General features: G+C 51.9%; 1 protein-coding gene across 1 annotated transcript in view; it reads right to left on the minus strand.

The window, feature by feature from the left end:
- Positions 1 to 12,057: 12,057 nt before the first annotated feature.
- RAP1GAP2 (RAP1 GTPase activating protein 2) overlaps positions 12,058 to 16,506 on the minus strand; it is a 107,045-nt gene continuing 102,596 nt past the window's right edge. Inside the window, exons 21-23 of the mRNA XM_021704431.2 lie at positions 13,668 to 13,744; positions 13,239 to 13,277; positions 12,058 to 12,386 (exon numbers count right to left, since the gene is read on the minus strand). Of these exons, the coding sequence (XP_021560106.2) occupies positions 13,269 to 13,277; positions 13,668 to 13,744 (86 nt within the window). The 3' untranslated portion in view covers positions 12,058 to 12,386; positions 13,239 to 13,268. The remainder of the gene's footprint in view (positions 12,387 to 13,238; positions 13,278 to 13,667; positions 13,745 to 16,506) is intronic.

Here is a 16,506-nt window from a genome sequence, read left to right on the forward strand (position 1 = left end):
CCTTTTTTGTCAGCTTAAACTAGGTTGAGCATCCTAGTCAATCCAGGCCAGCAATAATAAGTCACCGAATTAAAATCTCAGTTAATCATTTTATCATTGCCAGGTCCTCATAATAGGTTACAGTTGCTTGCACCTGCGGTGATCTTACCCTGTCCAGTTTTCGGAAGCACTCTTCCTTAGGGGCAAATACTACAATTAAACAAGGTAAAATCTTTTTCCATTAAAGTCACTACTGCACTCTAAGTGGTGTCGCTAGATTTCATCTGGGCCCTGTTGTCCATTTTCCCGGAATGTTTCCTCAGATTCCTTATTAGTGTTAAGTTCTTATAAAACCTACCAACTGATATTTTAGAGCAAGGCTATAAGACTTCCTTGTCATATTTATTTTTTTATATTTAATTTTTTTAACATACTGTCCTGCAGTAGATTAGTAAAATCCATCTGATCTAATAATTCAGGGAGGTTTTCTACCATCTTTCTCATAAAGCATCTGCACATCTCCGTGACACAGTCTCACCTCTGTCTAATCATTCATCCTCACGATGCTTTGATGGGAAGCTGTTTATGTTGCAGCTTGTTTTATCGGTTCTCAGATGTGGGCTGCTTGGTGTTACTATCCCACTTGATGGAGTCAAGTCATCAGCCACAGTCTTCACCTACCGTAGTTACTAGACTATTTGGCCTTTAACATCGTCAGGGTTAGGGAACATCCCACCCATGGGGGTTGCTTCCAGCAGCTCCGCTTTGTCCCCAGGTCGCCGGGAGTTTTCTATACTTTCATGTCACATCTTTTGTCTGATCATTTGTTTGGGTTTGGAGGAAGATGCTCTAATTTTCAATTTTCTCAGCATCTGATTTTTCTTTTCACCAAATTCCTTCTGTCTCATGCATGATGCTCATCTTTTCTCCCAGTGTTTCTCATTATAGGACACCCTTCTCGTTCACAGGGTCATAATCCATTTTCATCTTAAAGTACTCCTTACAAGCTTCATGGTGTCTGTGTACTCTATTCTGTTCCGGCTGGTGCTTCCCTTTCATTGTCCCGCAAGATCCCGTGTCTTGTTGGGACAGACATTTCTTCCACATTTGTGATAATGACAATTATGACAATCCCCTTAGTTGCAGGGTGAGCATCACGCAACCCCCCCAACGCCCTCGCTGCTCCCCACCCCTTTCTCACTGGGCCTGAGACCACCATAATAGGAGAGAGACGGACACAGACACTGTAGACTGGATCCGTGGTTCCCAAAGCGAAAGACTGCATCAGAATCCTCCTGTGCTTGTTAAAAAGGCAGACTCCTGGGTCCCACCCAGCCCCATTGAATTCTAATCTCTGGAATGGTGCCTACAAACTGCATTTTAACACCTCTCCAGGTGATTTTTATGCACCCTAAAGTTGAACTGCTAGGGAAGAAGGCCTCCCCAGATAGGATCCGTATCCTGTTCTGAGAGTGGAAGGGGCTGGCCTGAAGTTAGGGACAACCTTCCACAAAGTTTCTCGAGACCCTGATGCTTCCAGCAGGTGTTACCTCTGCCTGCAAAAATAAAGATCAAAAGTCCCCTTCCAAGCATCTCTGCCTTTACGTGTCATAACCATGTTTCAGAGTTCATCTCTGGAACTTAACCCTGGTTCCCATAAACAGTGCCCGCTGTTGGGAAGCAAGAATTCCTGTCCCCAACGAACCATGACGATGGACTCTGAAAAACAAACTGAAGGTTCTAGAGGGGAGGGGGTGGGAGGATGGGTTAGCCTGGTGATGGGTATTAAAGAGGGCACGTTCTGCATGGAGCACTGGGTGTTATGCACAAACAATGAATCATGGAACACTACATCAAAAACTAATGATGTAGGGGCGCCTGGGTGGCTCAGTTGGTTAAGCGACTGCCTTCGGCTCAGGTCATGATCCTGGAGTCCCTGGATCGAGTCCCGCATCGGGCTCCCTGCTCGGCAGGGAGTCTGCTTCGTTCTCTGACCCTATCCCTTCTCATGTGTTCTCTCTCATTCTCTCTCAAATAAATAAATAAAATCTTTAAAAAAAAAAACTAATGATGTAATGTATGGTGATGAACATAACAATAAAAAATTAAAAAAAAAATCCTGTCCCCTTCAAAGGTCCTTTAGCCAGATTAAGAATCAAATTGACATGAGACACACTAATAGGAGAAAATCAAATTAATAGTATATGTAAAGGGAATTCACACAGGCATGGAAATTCCAAAGACGGTCAGGCAAAATGAGGTCTCTATGGCATCCTGAACAAAGGAGAAGGGGTAGGGGTCTGCGACTTCAGAGGAAAGGAATGGAGGGCAATGAGAAAACGAACAGATGTTTGGTAATCAGATGTTTGCCCTGCTGTACAGATAGGTCACTCAGATAAAATTTATCTCTGCTGATAACCCTTGTTCTGGGAAAGACCCCCAACATCGAATCTTCTATGTAGTTAAGGGAGGGGCAAAAGTTTCTCTTGAGGCCTTGGGTTTTGATTGCCTTGAGCTTAGAATAATCTTCATGCCAGAGTGGTCTATCTTGGGGCAGCCTGCCCTCAGCCCCTACCTACTCCACCATGGGAACACAGGCACAACATTAAAAGTTTGAGGGCGCATGTTTGAATGGGACATAGCAGTGGCCCACCAAATTCATATTTCAAATTCAGAGAACCACTGGAGTCACAAGAGCCAGCCAAGGAGCCCCACCAGCCTTCCCGAAAGCACCATTTCATGAGAACCAGCCATGAACCCAACCCCCCACCTCATTCCCTAGGTAATCTAAGAGGAGGACTGGCTCTGTGAAGGAGGGAAAGCATTTGGCTTGTCCATCTCTATTCCTCCAGCACTGAGGGGCCTCCAACCACATCCCCTCGTGGATCGTGGTAAGGTGCCAAGACCACCTGTCACCCGTAGGGACTGGGGAAGGGAGAAGGTAGGTGCAGAGTGAAGAGAAAGAGTACTAGAATATGGCCTAGAGCGGTAGACATTGCTTCCTGCTGGCATCAGGAGGATAAGGGAATATCACGAGAATTGAGCAGAAACCAAATTGGTAGCAGGGCTTGAAGCTCTATACCATTAACTGAAGACTGCAAGGTAGATGTCTTAGGGCAGGAGCTGAGGAAGGGCAGAAATGGATCCAGCCTAAGCCCCGCCTCTCAGTGGCAGGGACTTGCAACAAAACAGCAGCATTTGGGGGCGCCTGGGGGGCTCAGTCAGTTGGACGTCCAACTCTTGATTTCAGCTCAGGTCATGATGTTGGGGTCATGAAATCAAGCCCCACGTCGGGCTCCACACTCAGTGTGGAGTCTGTTTGAGATTCTCTCTCTCCCTCCTCCTTGGCTCCTCCTCCTGCTCGCACTCTCTCTCTCTCTCAAAATAAGTAAAGATAATCTTTAAAGAGAAAACAGAACCCGGGCACCTGGGTGGCTCAGTCGTTAAGCGTCTGCCTTCAGCTCAGGTCATAGTCCCAGGGTCCTGGGATTGAGCCCCGCATCGGGCTCCCTGCTCCATAGGGAGCCTGCTTCTCCCTCTCCTACCCGCTCATGCTGTCTCTTGCTATCTCTGTCGCTATCTCTGTCTCTCTCTCTCAAATAAATAAAATCTTAAAAAAAAAAAAAAAACGAACAAAACAAAACAAACAGCACTTGCAGGCCTGCCAAGCAAAAGAACCAATGGAAGGTTGGTATTAAAGAGAGAAAAACAAGAGAAGAGGTTCAACCTCCCCCTCCACTAATGTGAGCCTACCCACAAATGAGGGTAAACTGTAACCAACCAAAACTGAGGCAAGTTCATATGGCCGGTCTCCAACGTCAGGGGCATAGCTGACTGATGATCCCAGTGCAATACTCTGAAATCTGTCACTGTGTTCCATGGCTCACACCAAAGCCAAGTTTCCCACAGGCCACTCCTGCCCGATGGCTGGGTGCAGCAAGGACAGTAATTTGGGGCTCATTCTGGTGATGTGTGGGACCCCCTGGTGGGTGACCTTGGCTAGAGGACTCCCCAGTGGCCTTGCTGAACTTTTCTTAGAACTGGACTGACGCCAAAGACACCTCCACCCCAGCTCACTCCCTCCCATCTCTCCTCCACTCGGGTTAGACCTGCGTCACAGTCCAGCCATTTTCTCTCACAGGCCTTTTCCCAAGTACATTTCTTCCTGTCTCAAGTGCCCATGCTAACACCCATGAGTTCACTCTTTGAGGGGCAGTCTCAAAATAAAAGCTCTCTTCCTCCAAGGTGTCCATCGACAGATGAATGGATAACGAAGATGTGGTATATACATACAATGGAATATTATGCAGCCATCAAAGGGAATGAGATCTTGCCATTGGCAACGACGTGGTTGGAACTGGAGGGTATTGTGCTGAGCGAAGTAAGTCAAACAGAGAAAGACATGTATCATATGACCTCACTGATATGAGGAATTCTTAATCTCAGGAAACAAACTGAGGGTTGCTGGAGTGGGGGGTGGGGTGGGAGGGATGAGGTGGCTGGGTGATAGACACTGGGGAGGGTATTGCTATGGTGAGCTCTGTGAATTGTGCAAGACTGTTGAATCACAGATCTGTACCTCTGAAACAAATAATACAATATGTGTTTAAAAAAAGAAGAAGAAGAAGATAGCAGGAGGGGAAGAATGAAGGCGGGAAATCAGAGGGGGAGACGAACCATGAGAGACTATGGACTCTGAGAAACAAACGGAGGGTTCTAGAGGGGAGGGGGTGGGGGATGGGTTAGCCTGGTGATGGGTATTAAAGAGGGCACGTTCTGCATGGAGCCCTGGGTGTTATGCACAAACAATGAATCATGGAACACTACATCTAAAACTAATGTTGTAATGTATGGTGATTAACATAACAATAAAAATTTAAAAAAATAAAATAAAAGCTCTCTTCCCTACCCCAGCACTGGTGTGGAAGAGCAGAGGAGAAGGAGGGGCGTGGATGTGGGACAGATGGGCCCCCTGTCAAAAAAAAACTGCACCAGAGTTCAACAGGCAAGGAAGACTTTATTCAAGACTATTGCAACAGGGGAGAGAGATTGAACTCACTTCTAATACAACAGGGACACGTGGGGATTTCTAGCCAATGGGCAGGGTGAGGAATTGGATGGAAAATTACTAAGAAGAACTTGGTGAAGTAGCAAGGGCAGGCGGACGCAACGAGATTGGACAGCAAGGTGGGGGGGGCTTCTCAATAAACCAGTCTAGCAGGATTCTTTGCTAAAACTGAGCCGGGCAGGCCAAAGGCAGGCTGAGGATAACATCTCGTTCAAAAGAGGGCTCAGGCGAGCCTGACTGAAGTCGGGGCAAGGGGGGCGTCCTTGCCTCACCCTGAGCCAAAACTCCAGCCCACCCGCCAGCCTACTCTGGAGGGTTGGCAGGCGAGGGGGCTTGGAATTGCATGTGAATTGAAGTTTAAAACAAACAGGACTGAGTTTGAACCGAAATGAAACGGTTTTCATGACTGACAGCTACTGCAAAGTTTCAGGATTGGACTGGGAATTGTTACCGGAGCCAGCCCTTCGCCCCCCACGGGCAAAGAAGGGCCGGTCAGAGCACAGCCTGTAGCTCCACCGGACACAGCGGGCACTGGAGAAGCGAGACTGAACGAAATCCCGAGCATGGCCAGAGCAGGCTCCTCAGGAAAGCGTTCCCCGTGCGGCAGGAAAATAACGTCCCCCACTATGTTCACCGACTGCTGGGAGCTGCCGGGCCATGCCGTGGGGGAAACCGGTTTCAGGAGTCCTGGCAGCGAGCGCCATCTAGTGGAGGGAACGCGCAAACGCAGACCCCGGATGACAGGTGAGCTTGCAGGGCCCGAGGAGGCTCCGAAGGTTTGGAGGGACAGTAACTGGCCCACCTCAGCAGTGCTCGTGCCTCCTACAGCACTTTCCCCCCAGGCAGAAAAATGTCCCACCTCCACACGGCTCTGGGGGATCGGCGACCCCGAGCTTCTGGGGAGAAGGCTTGAACCCAGGAAGCGGCCACATCATGCGGTGCAGACGGCGTGGGGTGTGTGTGTGTGGAAGATGCGGCTTCACCTGCCCCCATGGGGGCGCCACAGACGGACCCGGAAACGCTGGGAAACGGGGCTCGGGTGAGGCGCCCACAGCCAGGTGTGGCCACCGCAGCCCAGGATGCTGCCGGCGCGGGCTCGGGGACAGCACCTCCAAGCCGGGCAGGCAACCAAAGAGAGCTGGAACCCTCTTTCCTGGGTGCGTCCTTGTGCATCTAGAACCCCCCACGGTCCGAAACTTACCTTCATATCGAAGTCAGCGCATCCATGCAAATCTGCATCAAATTTAGGTTCCAAACTGCAGTTGGATTCTGATGCTTTAAGTGAAATGGGGATAATAATAGCACCTGCCTCAATGGGGCGCTTGGGGGCCTCCGTCCTGCGCTAACGCTTGTTTTGAAAACGGAAATTGGACCGGATGCAATTGATATGGTAGGGGGACATTCGAGTCTTACCCAAACTGCACGTTTGATTATGCAACTCACCCACCCGAAGTACCAGGTGAACTCCGAAAACCGCACCCGGCTGAATGGAGCTGCGTGGGACCCCCGCACCCCGTGTGCTGTGAGCCTCACACAGCCGCATCGGGCGCTCCCGCTGCAGGGATCCCTCCTTCCACCTCTTCACAAGAACCCACACGCCTGCTTCCACAACCTAACCTCACGTCTGTGACAAAGTAAAAAGCCCTATTTTTGTAGTACTGATTTCTTCATCATTTCACATGTGTAAAACTGCGCTACCATTTTCATTAACCTTTTTATTTGTGTCAGGGACGTTTTTGAGTGCTGTGTCCCTAGCCCTACTTCCCGCAAGCCTTGTGCTTGCAATTTTGTTTGGTGTGATTTTTAGGAACTAGGACGTCATGTTATAGAACTGAGTGCATAAGTAAAACATTCAGCTGCTGTTATGATCATAGTAACAATTATTATTGAACCTCTGGTGCTTGAATAACACTTGCCATTTTTTTCAAAGTTCTTCCCCAATTATGAATTGACTTTATCCTCATGCTTTGCTTGTGGATTATTTTTCTGATTATACATAAAAGAAAACGCAAACCCAGCGACAGAACTTGCCCAAGATCACACTCCCAAGTCCCAGCTGAAAAAGGCCTGTTCCTTGTCTTCAAATTTCTTAAGGAAAAAAAAAATGCAGATACTACTTGTAAAACCTACGTCCAAACCTTGTAAAGCAAAATGTACATACGAGCATGGCCATTTGAGGGTGCCTGAGTGGCTCAGTCAGTTAAAGCGGCTGCCTTCAGCTCAGGTCATGATCCCAGGATCCTGGGATTGAGCCCCGCACTGGGCTCCCTGCTCAGCGGAGAGTCTGCTTCTCCCTCTCCCTCTGCTGCTCTCCCTGCTTGCGCTCTCTCTCTGTCAAATAAATAAAATCTCCCGTCCAAGTACTAACCAGGCCCAACCCTGCTTAGCTTCCGAGATCAGACGAGATCGGGCGCGTTCAGGGTGGTACGGCCGTAGACTAAATAAATAAAATCTAAAAAAAAGAAAAAGAAAAGAGCATGGCCTTTTGGGAGTCAAAGGTGGATAGGAGAGAGGGCATTTCATCACAAAAGAATCCTTGAAGAGGTGACTTGGGAAATGTGGAAAAAGAGTGGGTGGAAGGAGGAAAGTTGCAGGATGGAGACAAGTCAGTAGATAGCAGGGGTCTCAAACTCAGATGCCGACAGGGGCCAAGCAAACAACAGGAATGAATGAAATGCTCCAGCTGTAACTGGTAGAGAAGGGTGGGGACTGCAGTGACTCAGGTTTCACCAGAGGGGTAGCCTGGGGTGGGGGTGGGGGGCGCTGACCAATCTGTGCCGCTCCTACAGAGGGTATCCAACATCTGACTTTTTAAGAGAAGCAGAAAATTCAGATTTTATGTGACACTTTTAGGTTGGGCTGTTTTTTCATTTTAATTGCGGTCTCAACATCAACTGTTTTCTAAACACTGGCAACTAATTCAAGTATTCTAAAACACTCTTGAGGCCAAAGTCACGCATTCACAGATACAGCCGGTGGGCTGCCAGTATTCAACTTCGGAGAGATGCTGCTCAGGGCTTGGGGCCCCAAGCAAAGAAGTCTGAACGATGATGGACACAAAATATGTTATTTATTGTCAATTTCTGCAAAGACACATTTAAGCAACAAAATATACATTTGTCGACCTTTTAGAATTTGTTTTATACATTAACAAATACAATGTGCTACCATAGCAATAAATTAAATGTACATTATTTACATTACATAGGCAGTCAGGGTCTACGAATCACCTCCTCAAGAAGAGGAAAGAAAGAAAAGTCATCATCACATGGATCATCATTTCCAAGCTACACTTCTTAAGTTCTATCACACAAAGGAACCTCTTCACACTAGAACATCGGCACTCCCCGGGCTGGAGTGTAGAAAGGTAATGTCCATGACGGGGGAGAGTTGGCATACATGCTAAGGAGCAGGAAGGAGGAACTGAGCGTTCCGAGTGGAAATATTACAAAATCAAAGATGATGGCATATAAATTCCAGTCTTCCAGCCAAACACCCTCTCCCCAGGGCTGGTAAGGCCCAGGACATAGCCATTGCCCCAACAGCCTCTCACTAGGCAGGGCTCCGCTGTCCTTGTCCCTAGTGGGGGTGGTCTCCCTCCTCCCAAAGGGGCCGATGGCCCGGCTGAGAGGAGGGAGTTGTGGCACTGGGGTGGGCGAGGGGCTAGTGTTACCACTAACTAGAACGCTCCTTGGCAGCCTTGGCAAACTCCACTGACCCACTCCCACCTTGCAGAGAGGGAGCTTGGGGAGAAGCCGTGGGTCCCTGCCAGCCACCTACTTGACCCCTGGCCGTTCCCCCACAACAACCTGTCTCTGTTGACTCAGAATCAAATAAGGAAGGTAGTGTTTGCACTGGCACCTTAACCAGTCAGGGTAAGAAAGTGATTCTGGCTCTCATCCTACCACGGCACGGGAACCTACACTTTTATTAGCCACCTTTATTTAAGGATCAGGGAGAAGAGAGTTTTCTTTTACCACTTTTCTTCTGAACTTAAGAAGGGGAAACTGAGGGCTAGTTAACTGCACTCTGCCCCAGCCTCCACCCCCATTACAGACCAGAGCTGAAGACCTGAGGTTACCAGGAACGGTCCACTAAAAATCTCTTTCCCTCCTTGTTTTCTTTGCTCAAGCCACATCCAAAACCCCAGGGCCCTCACTGGAAAACTGAGTGCATATCCCTCCTGATGAAAAGAAGAGACTGCACTGATATGAGGAATTCTTGATCTCAGAAAACAAACTGAGGGTTCTAGAGAGGAGGGCTGTGGGAGGATGGGTTAGCCTGGTGATGGGTATTGAGGAGGGCACGTTCTGCATGGAGCACTGGGTGTTATGCACAAACAATGAATCATGGAACACTACATCTAAAACTAATGATGTAATGTATGGGGATTAACATAACAATAAAAAATTAAAAGAAAAAGAAAAGAGACTGAAGTCCCACCTTGACCGCAGACAGCTCCCAACCAGGGCCCAGGCACTAGCTAACTGACTCCTCCGAAACTCAGGGCCCCAGCAAATGTAGCCACCCGTTCAACTGACCGTGTAGGTGGCACGAAGAACGGGCCCTGGGTTGTGGGTTCCAATCCCAGCTTTGCCACTCGTTGGTTGTGCGACCTCCAGTGAGTCATTTCCCCTCACTGGGGCTGAGGTTTCTCAGCTGGATGACGATATGGATGGATTAGATATCAAAAGGGGCCCAGAAGGCTTGGACATTGAGATGAGGCCAACAAGGCTGAACCACAGAATATTTTTCACTCATCATTTTCCATTAATTAGAAACTCTAGCTCAGATCTTCTATCTCAAGCTCATTCTGCATCTGTTGTTAAGCATCAGCTGAGCATATGGGTGCCCTGCAGAGCCCGACCAGTATAGTTTCTTCCACGAGTCAGGCACTTCCCAGAGACAGAGACGTGTCCAGATCACAAGCAGAGTGTTTCAAATTCCAGCATGAGCACCGTCAGGATGAGTCTGGTCACAGGGACCAAGGAGACTTGAGCAAATATTTGAGCCCCAAGACTGGGTGCAGCAATAAAAGGAAACTTTGGGCCAGAGCAGATGCAAGAGAATATGGGGGAAGCAGCCTTCAGGAACCCAAGCTGCCTGCCCCATGGTCCAGAGGGGTGAGATGAGACTGTCCACTCCCTGTCCTCCTCGTCCCCCTCAGCCCTAGGACCTCATGGGCTGGTCATGTATACTCTAGAAGCCATAGATGGGCTGGGCTTTCTAGAGAAGGTAAGACAGGACCCAGAGAGAGGGACATTTCAGACCCTGCCCAGCGTACCCCCAGTAGCAAACAGAAGGTGGAGACCACTTCTCAGGTCTGTTTCGTAGGGAACAGGCCTGTGCCTCCCAGTGTCCCTGGACACACGCAGCCATCCTGGCCACTGGCTCAGAGGCAGGGGCTGAGCCCTCTCAGGAGGTGGGGGCTGCAGAAGGAGCAGCCGGAGCAGTGGAGGAGAGCACATATGAGGCTCCCGGGAAGGACAAGGTGGGACAAGCTGGAAACTCCAGAGGACCCCCGTACCACAACACAGCACAGCACAACCACCAAGCAGCTATAAATACCAGCTACCCGAGAAGCAAGCCAGAACCTGGAAGAGTTGTGTGTTTTTGTTTTTGTTTTTTAATGCAGTTTGACCTTTCAAGTTCCTCCCAAAAGCCAGCCAACAGAACGCTGCCAGAATCCGCAGACCTCGTTCCAGCAGTGGGTGCTGCTACAGTGATTTTTAATAAAAGCTAAACAGACGCTTGTTGACCTTCTCACTGGAAGAAATTTTACCAGACTAGTATTTTAAGTAAACACGTTTCCCAAATAGTGAGGGGAGAGGTCCACCCAGCCCGCAAATAGGGTCCCACAACAGCCACATCGGTGAGAGACAAAGGATCAAGGTTTTGCCCTAATGGCAAAAGCAGCGGGGAAACGGTCACATCAGTCACAGACAAGTAGAACGTTGAGGAGATTGCTTTGACTTCGGAACAGGCCCGGATCCCAATGCAAATAAAACATTTGGTAGAAATCCTTGTCATCGGCTCACGGAAGAAGGAGCCCAGCCTGAGGCACCGGGGCTATCTGGTGTTACAGGGCCCCACTCGCACCCCCAGGGCTCTGCAGACGGGGATAGGCGAGACGCAGGGAGAGGGGGCCTGCTCCTGACAGTGAGCTGGCTCTGGCCAAGGGGGCAGGGGGCAGGCAGCCTCTGAACTGCATCCAGCTGGGGCCCAGGTTGTAAAAATCCCGCCAACGTGACCACTGCCTACGGACCCGTGGGTGAAGGGGATCGGGGGACCAAGCGCCAACAAGGCCAAAGGGCACAGCAGCCTACAAGGCCAAAGGGGGACAGGGCTACCCACCCCCCCACACACACACAGATGCCAGGAGCAGAAATCGCAGAAGGACGTCGCTCCTTCCTCATGCCTACCTTCCACGTCCACACGTCAACCGAGGCGGACAGGTCACCCCCCACCTCCCCGGCTCTGACCTAAGTGGTGGGCTGAAGCAACTCTTCCACGAGCCTCCACCTCCAGCGGGGACCTGATCCCAGCCCAGCCTGCGGCCCCACCGTTCTCCTCAGCCAAGGCCGCACAGCACAGCTCGCCAGCTTGCTCTTCCTGAATTCCTTCCTGCTCCGGGCCGCCCACCCCTCTTTGGGGAACACGTCTGCTCTGAGGGGAGAGACTGGCCGGGGCTTCTCCCACAGCAAAGGCATGGGGGCCCCTCCACACACCACAGCTCTGTCTCGCCTCCGCTGCCGGCACCCGGGGTACACTGGGCTCAGGGACGAGGCAGCGCTGGGCCCGAAGGCGGCAGATGGGCCAGAAAGCAGCTCCTGGCGCAGAAGCACACAGCTGTGGGAGCAACGCCGCTGATTTCCAGCCTCATATCGTGGAGGACGGCTACAGATCTTGGTGCCTGGAAAAGTGGTCCCTCCGCCACCACTCACTAGGTTTGCTGTGCCTGTCACGTGCAGGACACAGTGCTGGCAGCCCCCGCACCCCACCTCCCCGCGCTCTGCCTCTCCAGTCTCTGACCCAGTCCCCAGGACCCAGATACCCCTTGCCCAACTCTTTCCTCTGTGCACAACGCAAGGTGACGGGTGAGCCAGACACACATCACAGGGGCGGTCGGGAGCAGGGGGAGCCTGGAGGAATGAGGCCTCGTCCAGAGGAGAGTGCTTGAAGCGTGCCTTGGCAAGGGGAAAGGCAGGACACAGGGACAGACAGCTGGTCTGGTGGGCAGGTGGCCGGTGGGGCAGCAAGACTGTGACGGTCAGAGTAGTGGATGGCACCCCCAAATTGCCGGAATAGGAGCCTTCTCCGAGACAGAATCGGGGCTTCCCTGGAGGAGAAAAGGAGGGAGAGGATGACCAAACACTGCGTAAGGAGAACGTGTGCCCATGGCGACAGCCCACTGAATGGGCTTGGGACGCGAGGGCCAAAGACAAAGGTGCCAGACATTAGGCAGTGAGCAGTTGGGCATAAACGCTGACATGGTGAACAGAGGGGGCTGAAGGTGAGTGTCAGAATTGCCATGGTCTCTTCCGCTTTTTCACGGGTTTATATAAAGTGGGCGGAACTCTGGCCCCCGCTTGGTTCTCACTGGCCGGCCGCCGCCAAGCCGCACAGCAGGGAGAGGGCTGGAAACTCAAATGGCTCTTTAGGAACTTCACCAGCAGGAGGTCAGGCCTTGGTGGTGGCAAACCGGACCCAGGCCCTGCTCTGCTGAAAACCACACACTCCCTCAGCTGAGAATGTTGAGGAGGCTGGGGCATCTCTGAACATGCAGAGAGGACACATTTCAGCCCAGAGCCCCGGCCGAAGACACAAGGAGGGAAAGGCTTCCAAGAACAGGGAGACAAGGGGACAAACTGAAGGATCCCCTGTCTGAGGGAGGAAGGCCAGCTCTGGGCTACTACCCCTCTGCCTGCTGGAACCAGGCTCCTCCCAGAGCAGGGAGACCAACTCAGTGAGTCTGGCCCAGTCGTATCGGGCAGCCCTTCCTGTCCGCACCCGAGGCCACCTGCGGTTCTTCTTCCATCCAGACCCGGGGCCCCATCACAAGAGGCTTCAGGGAAGAGGTGAGCAGCCCTCCCCAGCTCAGGATCCCTCTGGCCAGTCTCAGGACATGAGGACCCTGATTTTAAAGTGGACACACCTTCCCTCGTGGCCACAAGACAAACACGTGACCCACCTTTGACAAGCGAAGGACTCCTCTTTCACATTAGTGACCCTGTTTCAAGAAAAACCCACACAAGAGTTATAAGTAACCAGACAACATAATCCCCGCCGACTGCGGCCCCTGTGCGCTCAGCTCTCAGCTCTCTGGGGAGCTAGGGAAGGGACACGGGGCCCCAGGAGCCGAGAGTTCCCATCTCACAGCTGTGTGTGTCCCAGGGTGTGACTAACACAGGGGGGTTGGCGGAGGCGGCTGGCAGCCCCAGGCCAATGCCTGCTCCATGCGGGGACTGCAGCATCACCCCCAGATCTGGCCAGAGCTCTCCTTCTCCCAGTGGGCTGTGTGAGGCACCCCCTTCCTCCGGCCCCCAGGAAGGACAGCTGGCTTTGGGAGGGGGCTGGGGTGGGATGCGGGAGGCCATGCCCTCATGCCCCTAACCCTTACCGCACTAGAGCTGCCATGGCTGAGCTTGTCAAAGCGGAATTTCAGGTTTGACCTCGGGGAGTTTCTGCTTTTGGCATCTAGGAAAGAGAGAAGTGTCCATGAAGAGTGGGCGGGGCTGCAGAGTCACTAGGGCTGGGGTGGTGCCGTGGGGGGGACCTCCTCCCGCCCCGGGACACTCCAGCTGACCTGCAGCAATTTGTCAGAGCCAACTCTTAAACCTTGAGAAATTTTTAGAAATGTCAGCTGGCTGGTAAACCCAGGCATTTTTTTAAAAAATAAACTACAGAAGCTTCCAACTCAATAAATCCTATTCATCAAAGATAATAAATACTCAAAAGTCCTCGCTCCCCAATTATTTCACTGCACTTGACTACTATCGGCTCTCGTTGGGTGACTTATGTCCACGGCGCCTGCCCGGCGCTTCCTCCCTGCTCGGCAGAGTGCACTGTGGGCCGGGGCTCAGCCGGGGCCGGGCACTCAGAGCCGGAGAGCAGCGGCTGCTATAAAATCAGGGCCTGGCTTCAACTAATGCAGAAAATGTTAAGAAATACAGATGAAATCTGAAGACACGCTGCGTCTGTAGCCATTACATTAGGACGGGTACAAACACCGGAGCCAGTTCTGGTCCAGCACTTGAGAACTAGTATGTGATTCAGCAAAGAAGTTGCTTATGTCCCTGACGAAATATCAATCATCAGTCACGTCAGAACTACACCTTGTTGGTCATCTGCAACTTCCAGTCGTCCACAAATACAGAGGTTAGACAAACACCAATCGGAGCACTTGGCGAGAATCAACTGGCAATATGGGACTTAGAATAGAGAATTCCAATGTATCGTTATTTACATCCGTAAACAAGCGTGTGCGCACGTGCAAGCGTGTGCGGGAGAGCTGGGCCGGGAACATGGCCAGCACACCACTGGCAGAGGCGCTGCTCGGCTTTCTGGCTTTCCTCTGCCCTGGGGGAGTCTACGGGTCAGCACACTCCAGCCGGAGGCTGCTGGCCCCTTCGGATCAAGGGGTTCCAGCCAGCATGGTGAGTCACTCTCAGTCGGGCCTGCCAATCCCCACTCAGGGCTCCGGGCGCCCAGGTGTGACATGACCAACGGTCGGGGCATCAGAGACTACAGAAGACTGGACGTCAGGCCCTCCCAGGGGACCCCCCTCTGCTTGGCCCTGTCTCTCCCCAAAAGCAGCCAAGCAGCTCACAACAGGTTCCCAGAGGTCTGCAAACTGACCCCGGTCCTGCGAGTCCCCAGCACGGCCTCCGTGAGGCTGGCAGCAGGAGGTGGCCGGGGTTCACTACTGTGCAGGGACAGGGGTGGAGATCAGGAAGCATGGGAGGGGGTCCCCAGGCCCGTTCAAGGTCCCCTTCTGCCCCGGGTGACCTTCAGCTAGTGGCAGACACTCTCGAAACCTCCTGCTACTCAGAACCTTATTTGCTTTGGTATTTATTTAATACCAAGTAGGAGCCGCGCTTGCTTACAGATTCTTTCATTCATTCCTTCAATATTTAATTAAGCCTTATTTTTTAAAAATCAGGGTATTTATATTAGACCAAAGAGCCTGGGCACTTGGGGGTTTTACGGATGGGGAGACTGAGGCTCAGAGGGGTGAGCCTGTCCTTGCCACAGCCAGGGGCTGAGTGAAAGGAAGCCCGTGAACTGGCTCTCTCTGTGTTTCTATCATCTGACTAGAGTTTCTCAGCCTCAGCCTATTGACAATTCCTGCCAGATAATCCTGCGCTGTGGGGGGCTGCTCCGTACTTTGTCAGATGTTTAGCAGCATTCCTGAGCTCTACCCATCAGATGTCAGCAGCACACTCTCCTCCCACAACCATGAAAACCAGAACTGTGTCCAGATATTGTCAAATGTGCCCTGGGGAGCACCATTAACTACACTATTGTTTTATTCCTGTTATTTAACCTAACCAACATTTAGGTTAACAGTTCTAAAGTCTCTGACAACTAAGCTCATCTAATCTTCACACAACCAACCACGCAAGGTAGGAACTATTCCCCTCCCTCCATCCTTGGCTTGGGGAAACTGAGGCACAGAAAAGCTCAGTAACCTGCCAATATCGCATCACTAGTAAGTGGCAGATGAAGGATTTGGACCCAAGCTCCACTGTCCTGCACTTGTCCCACCTCGAGGGCCGGACACCAAGGCTCTGATTTCTGGGTGACGGTGCCCTGCCGTACCTACCGTGCACGTCCCCTCAGGCTCCAGCCCCTCCCCCCTCCCCAGAGCTGCCACCTCGCACTCTGCCTGACCACAGGGGTCCCAGAACCCCCAAAGGCCCAGACTCTTTGCTCTCTCTGAACCCCCACTACTGAGTGGAAAATTCTACCTCCTTGACATCTCTTGAATCTGTATCCTTCTCCCATTGCTCCAGACAGCCCCGATCCACAGCCCAGCCACCCCTCACTGCCCACTGTGACCCCTCACTGATCTCCCTCCCTGCGTCCACTCCCCACCAACCCCATCTACTCAGCCAGCTGCGGCCACCTAGTCCGGACTGCGCTTCTCTACGTAAGACCCTCCGGTGGCTTCTCTCGCCAGCAGAACAACACCCAACTCCTTGCCAGGGTCTCCGTGGCGGCCCCAGCCTGGTGCCCCATCTGCCTGCCGTCTCCTCTCACACCTGTCCCCTCCGCGGACTGCAGCCCAAGGAACCATGTGCGGTTCCCTCCACCTGCAACACTCCCCCCACTTTGTACCCTTGCCCTTGTCACGACCATCACTGGGGCAGAGGCGGCCCGCGTCAGTGATGGGGTGGGGCAAAAGGGCCTCCACTTTCAAATCCCAAGTCCTCTACCAAATCACTGAACTTCCGGAG

Source organism: Neomonachus schauinslandi, chromosome 15 (assembly GCF_002201575.2).
Source record: "Neomonachus schauinslandi chromosome 15, ASM220157v2, whole genome shotgun sequence".
NCBI classification, from domain to species: domain Eukaryota; kingdom Metazoa; phylum Chordata; class Mammalia; order Carnivora; family Phocidae; genus Neomonachus; species Neomonachus schauinslandi.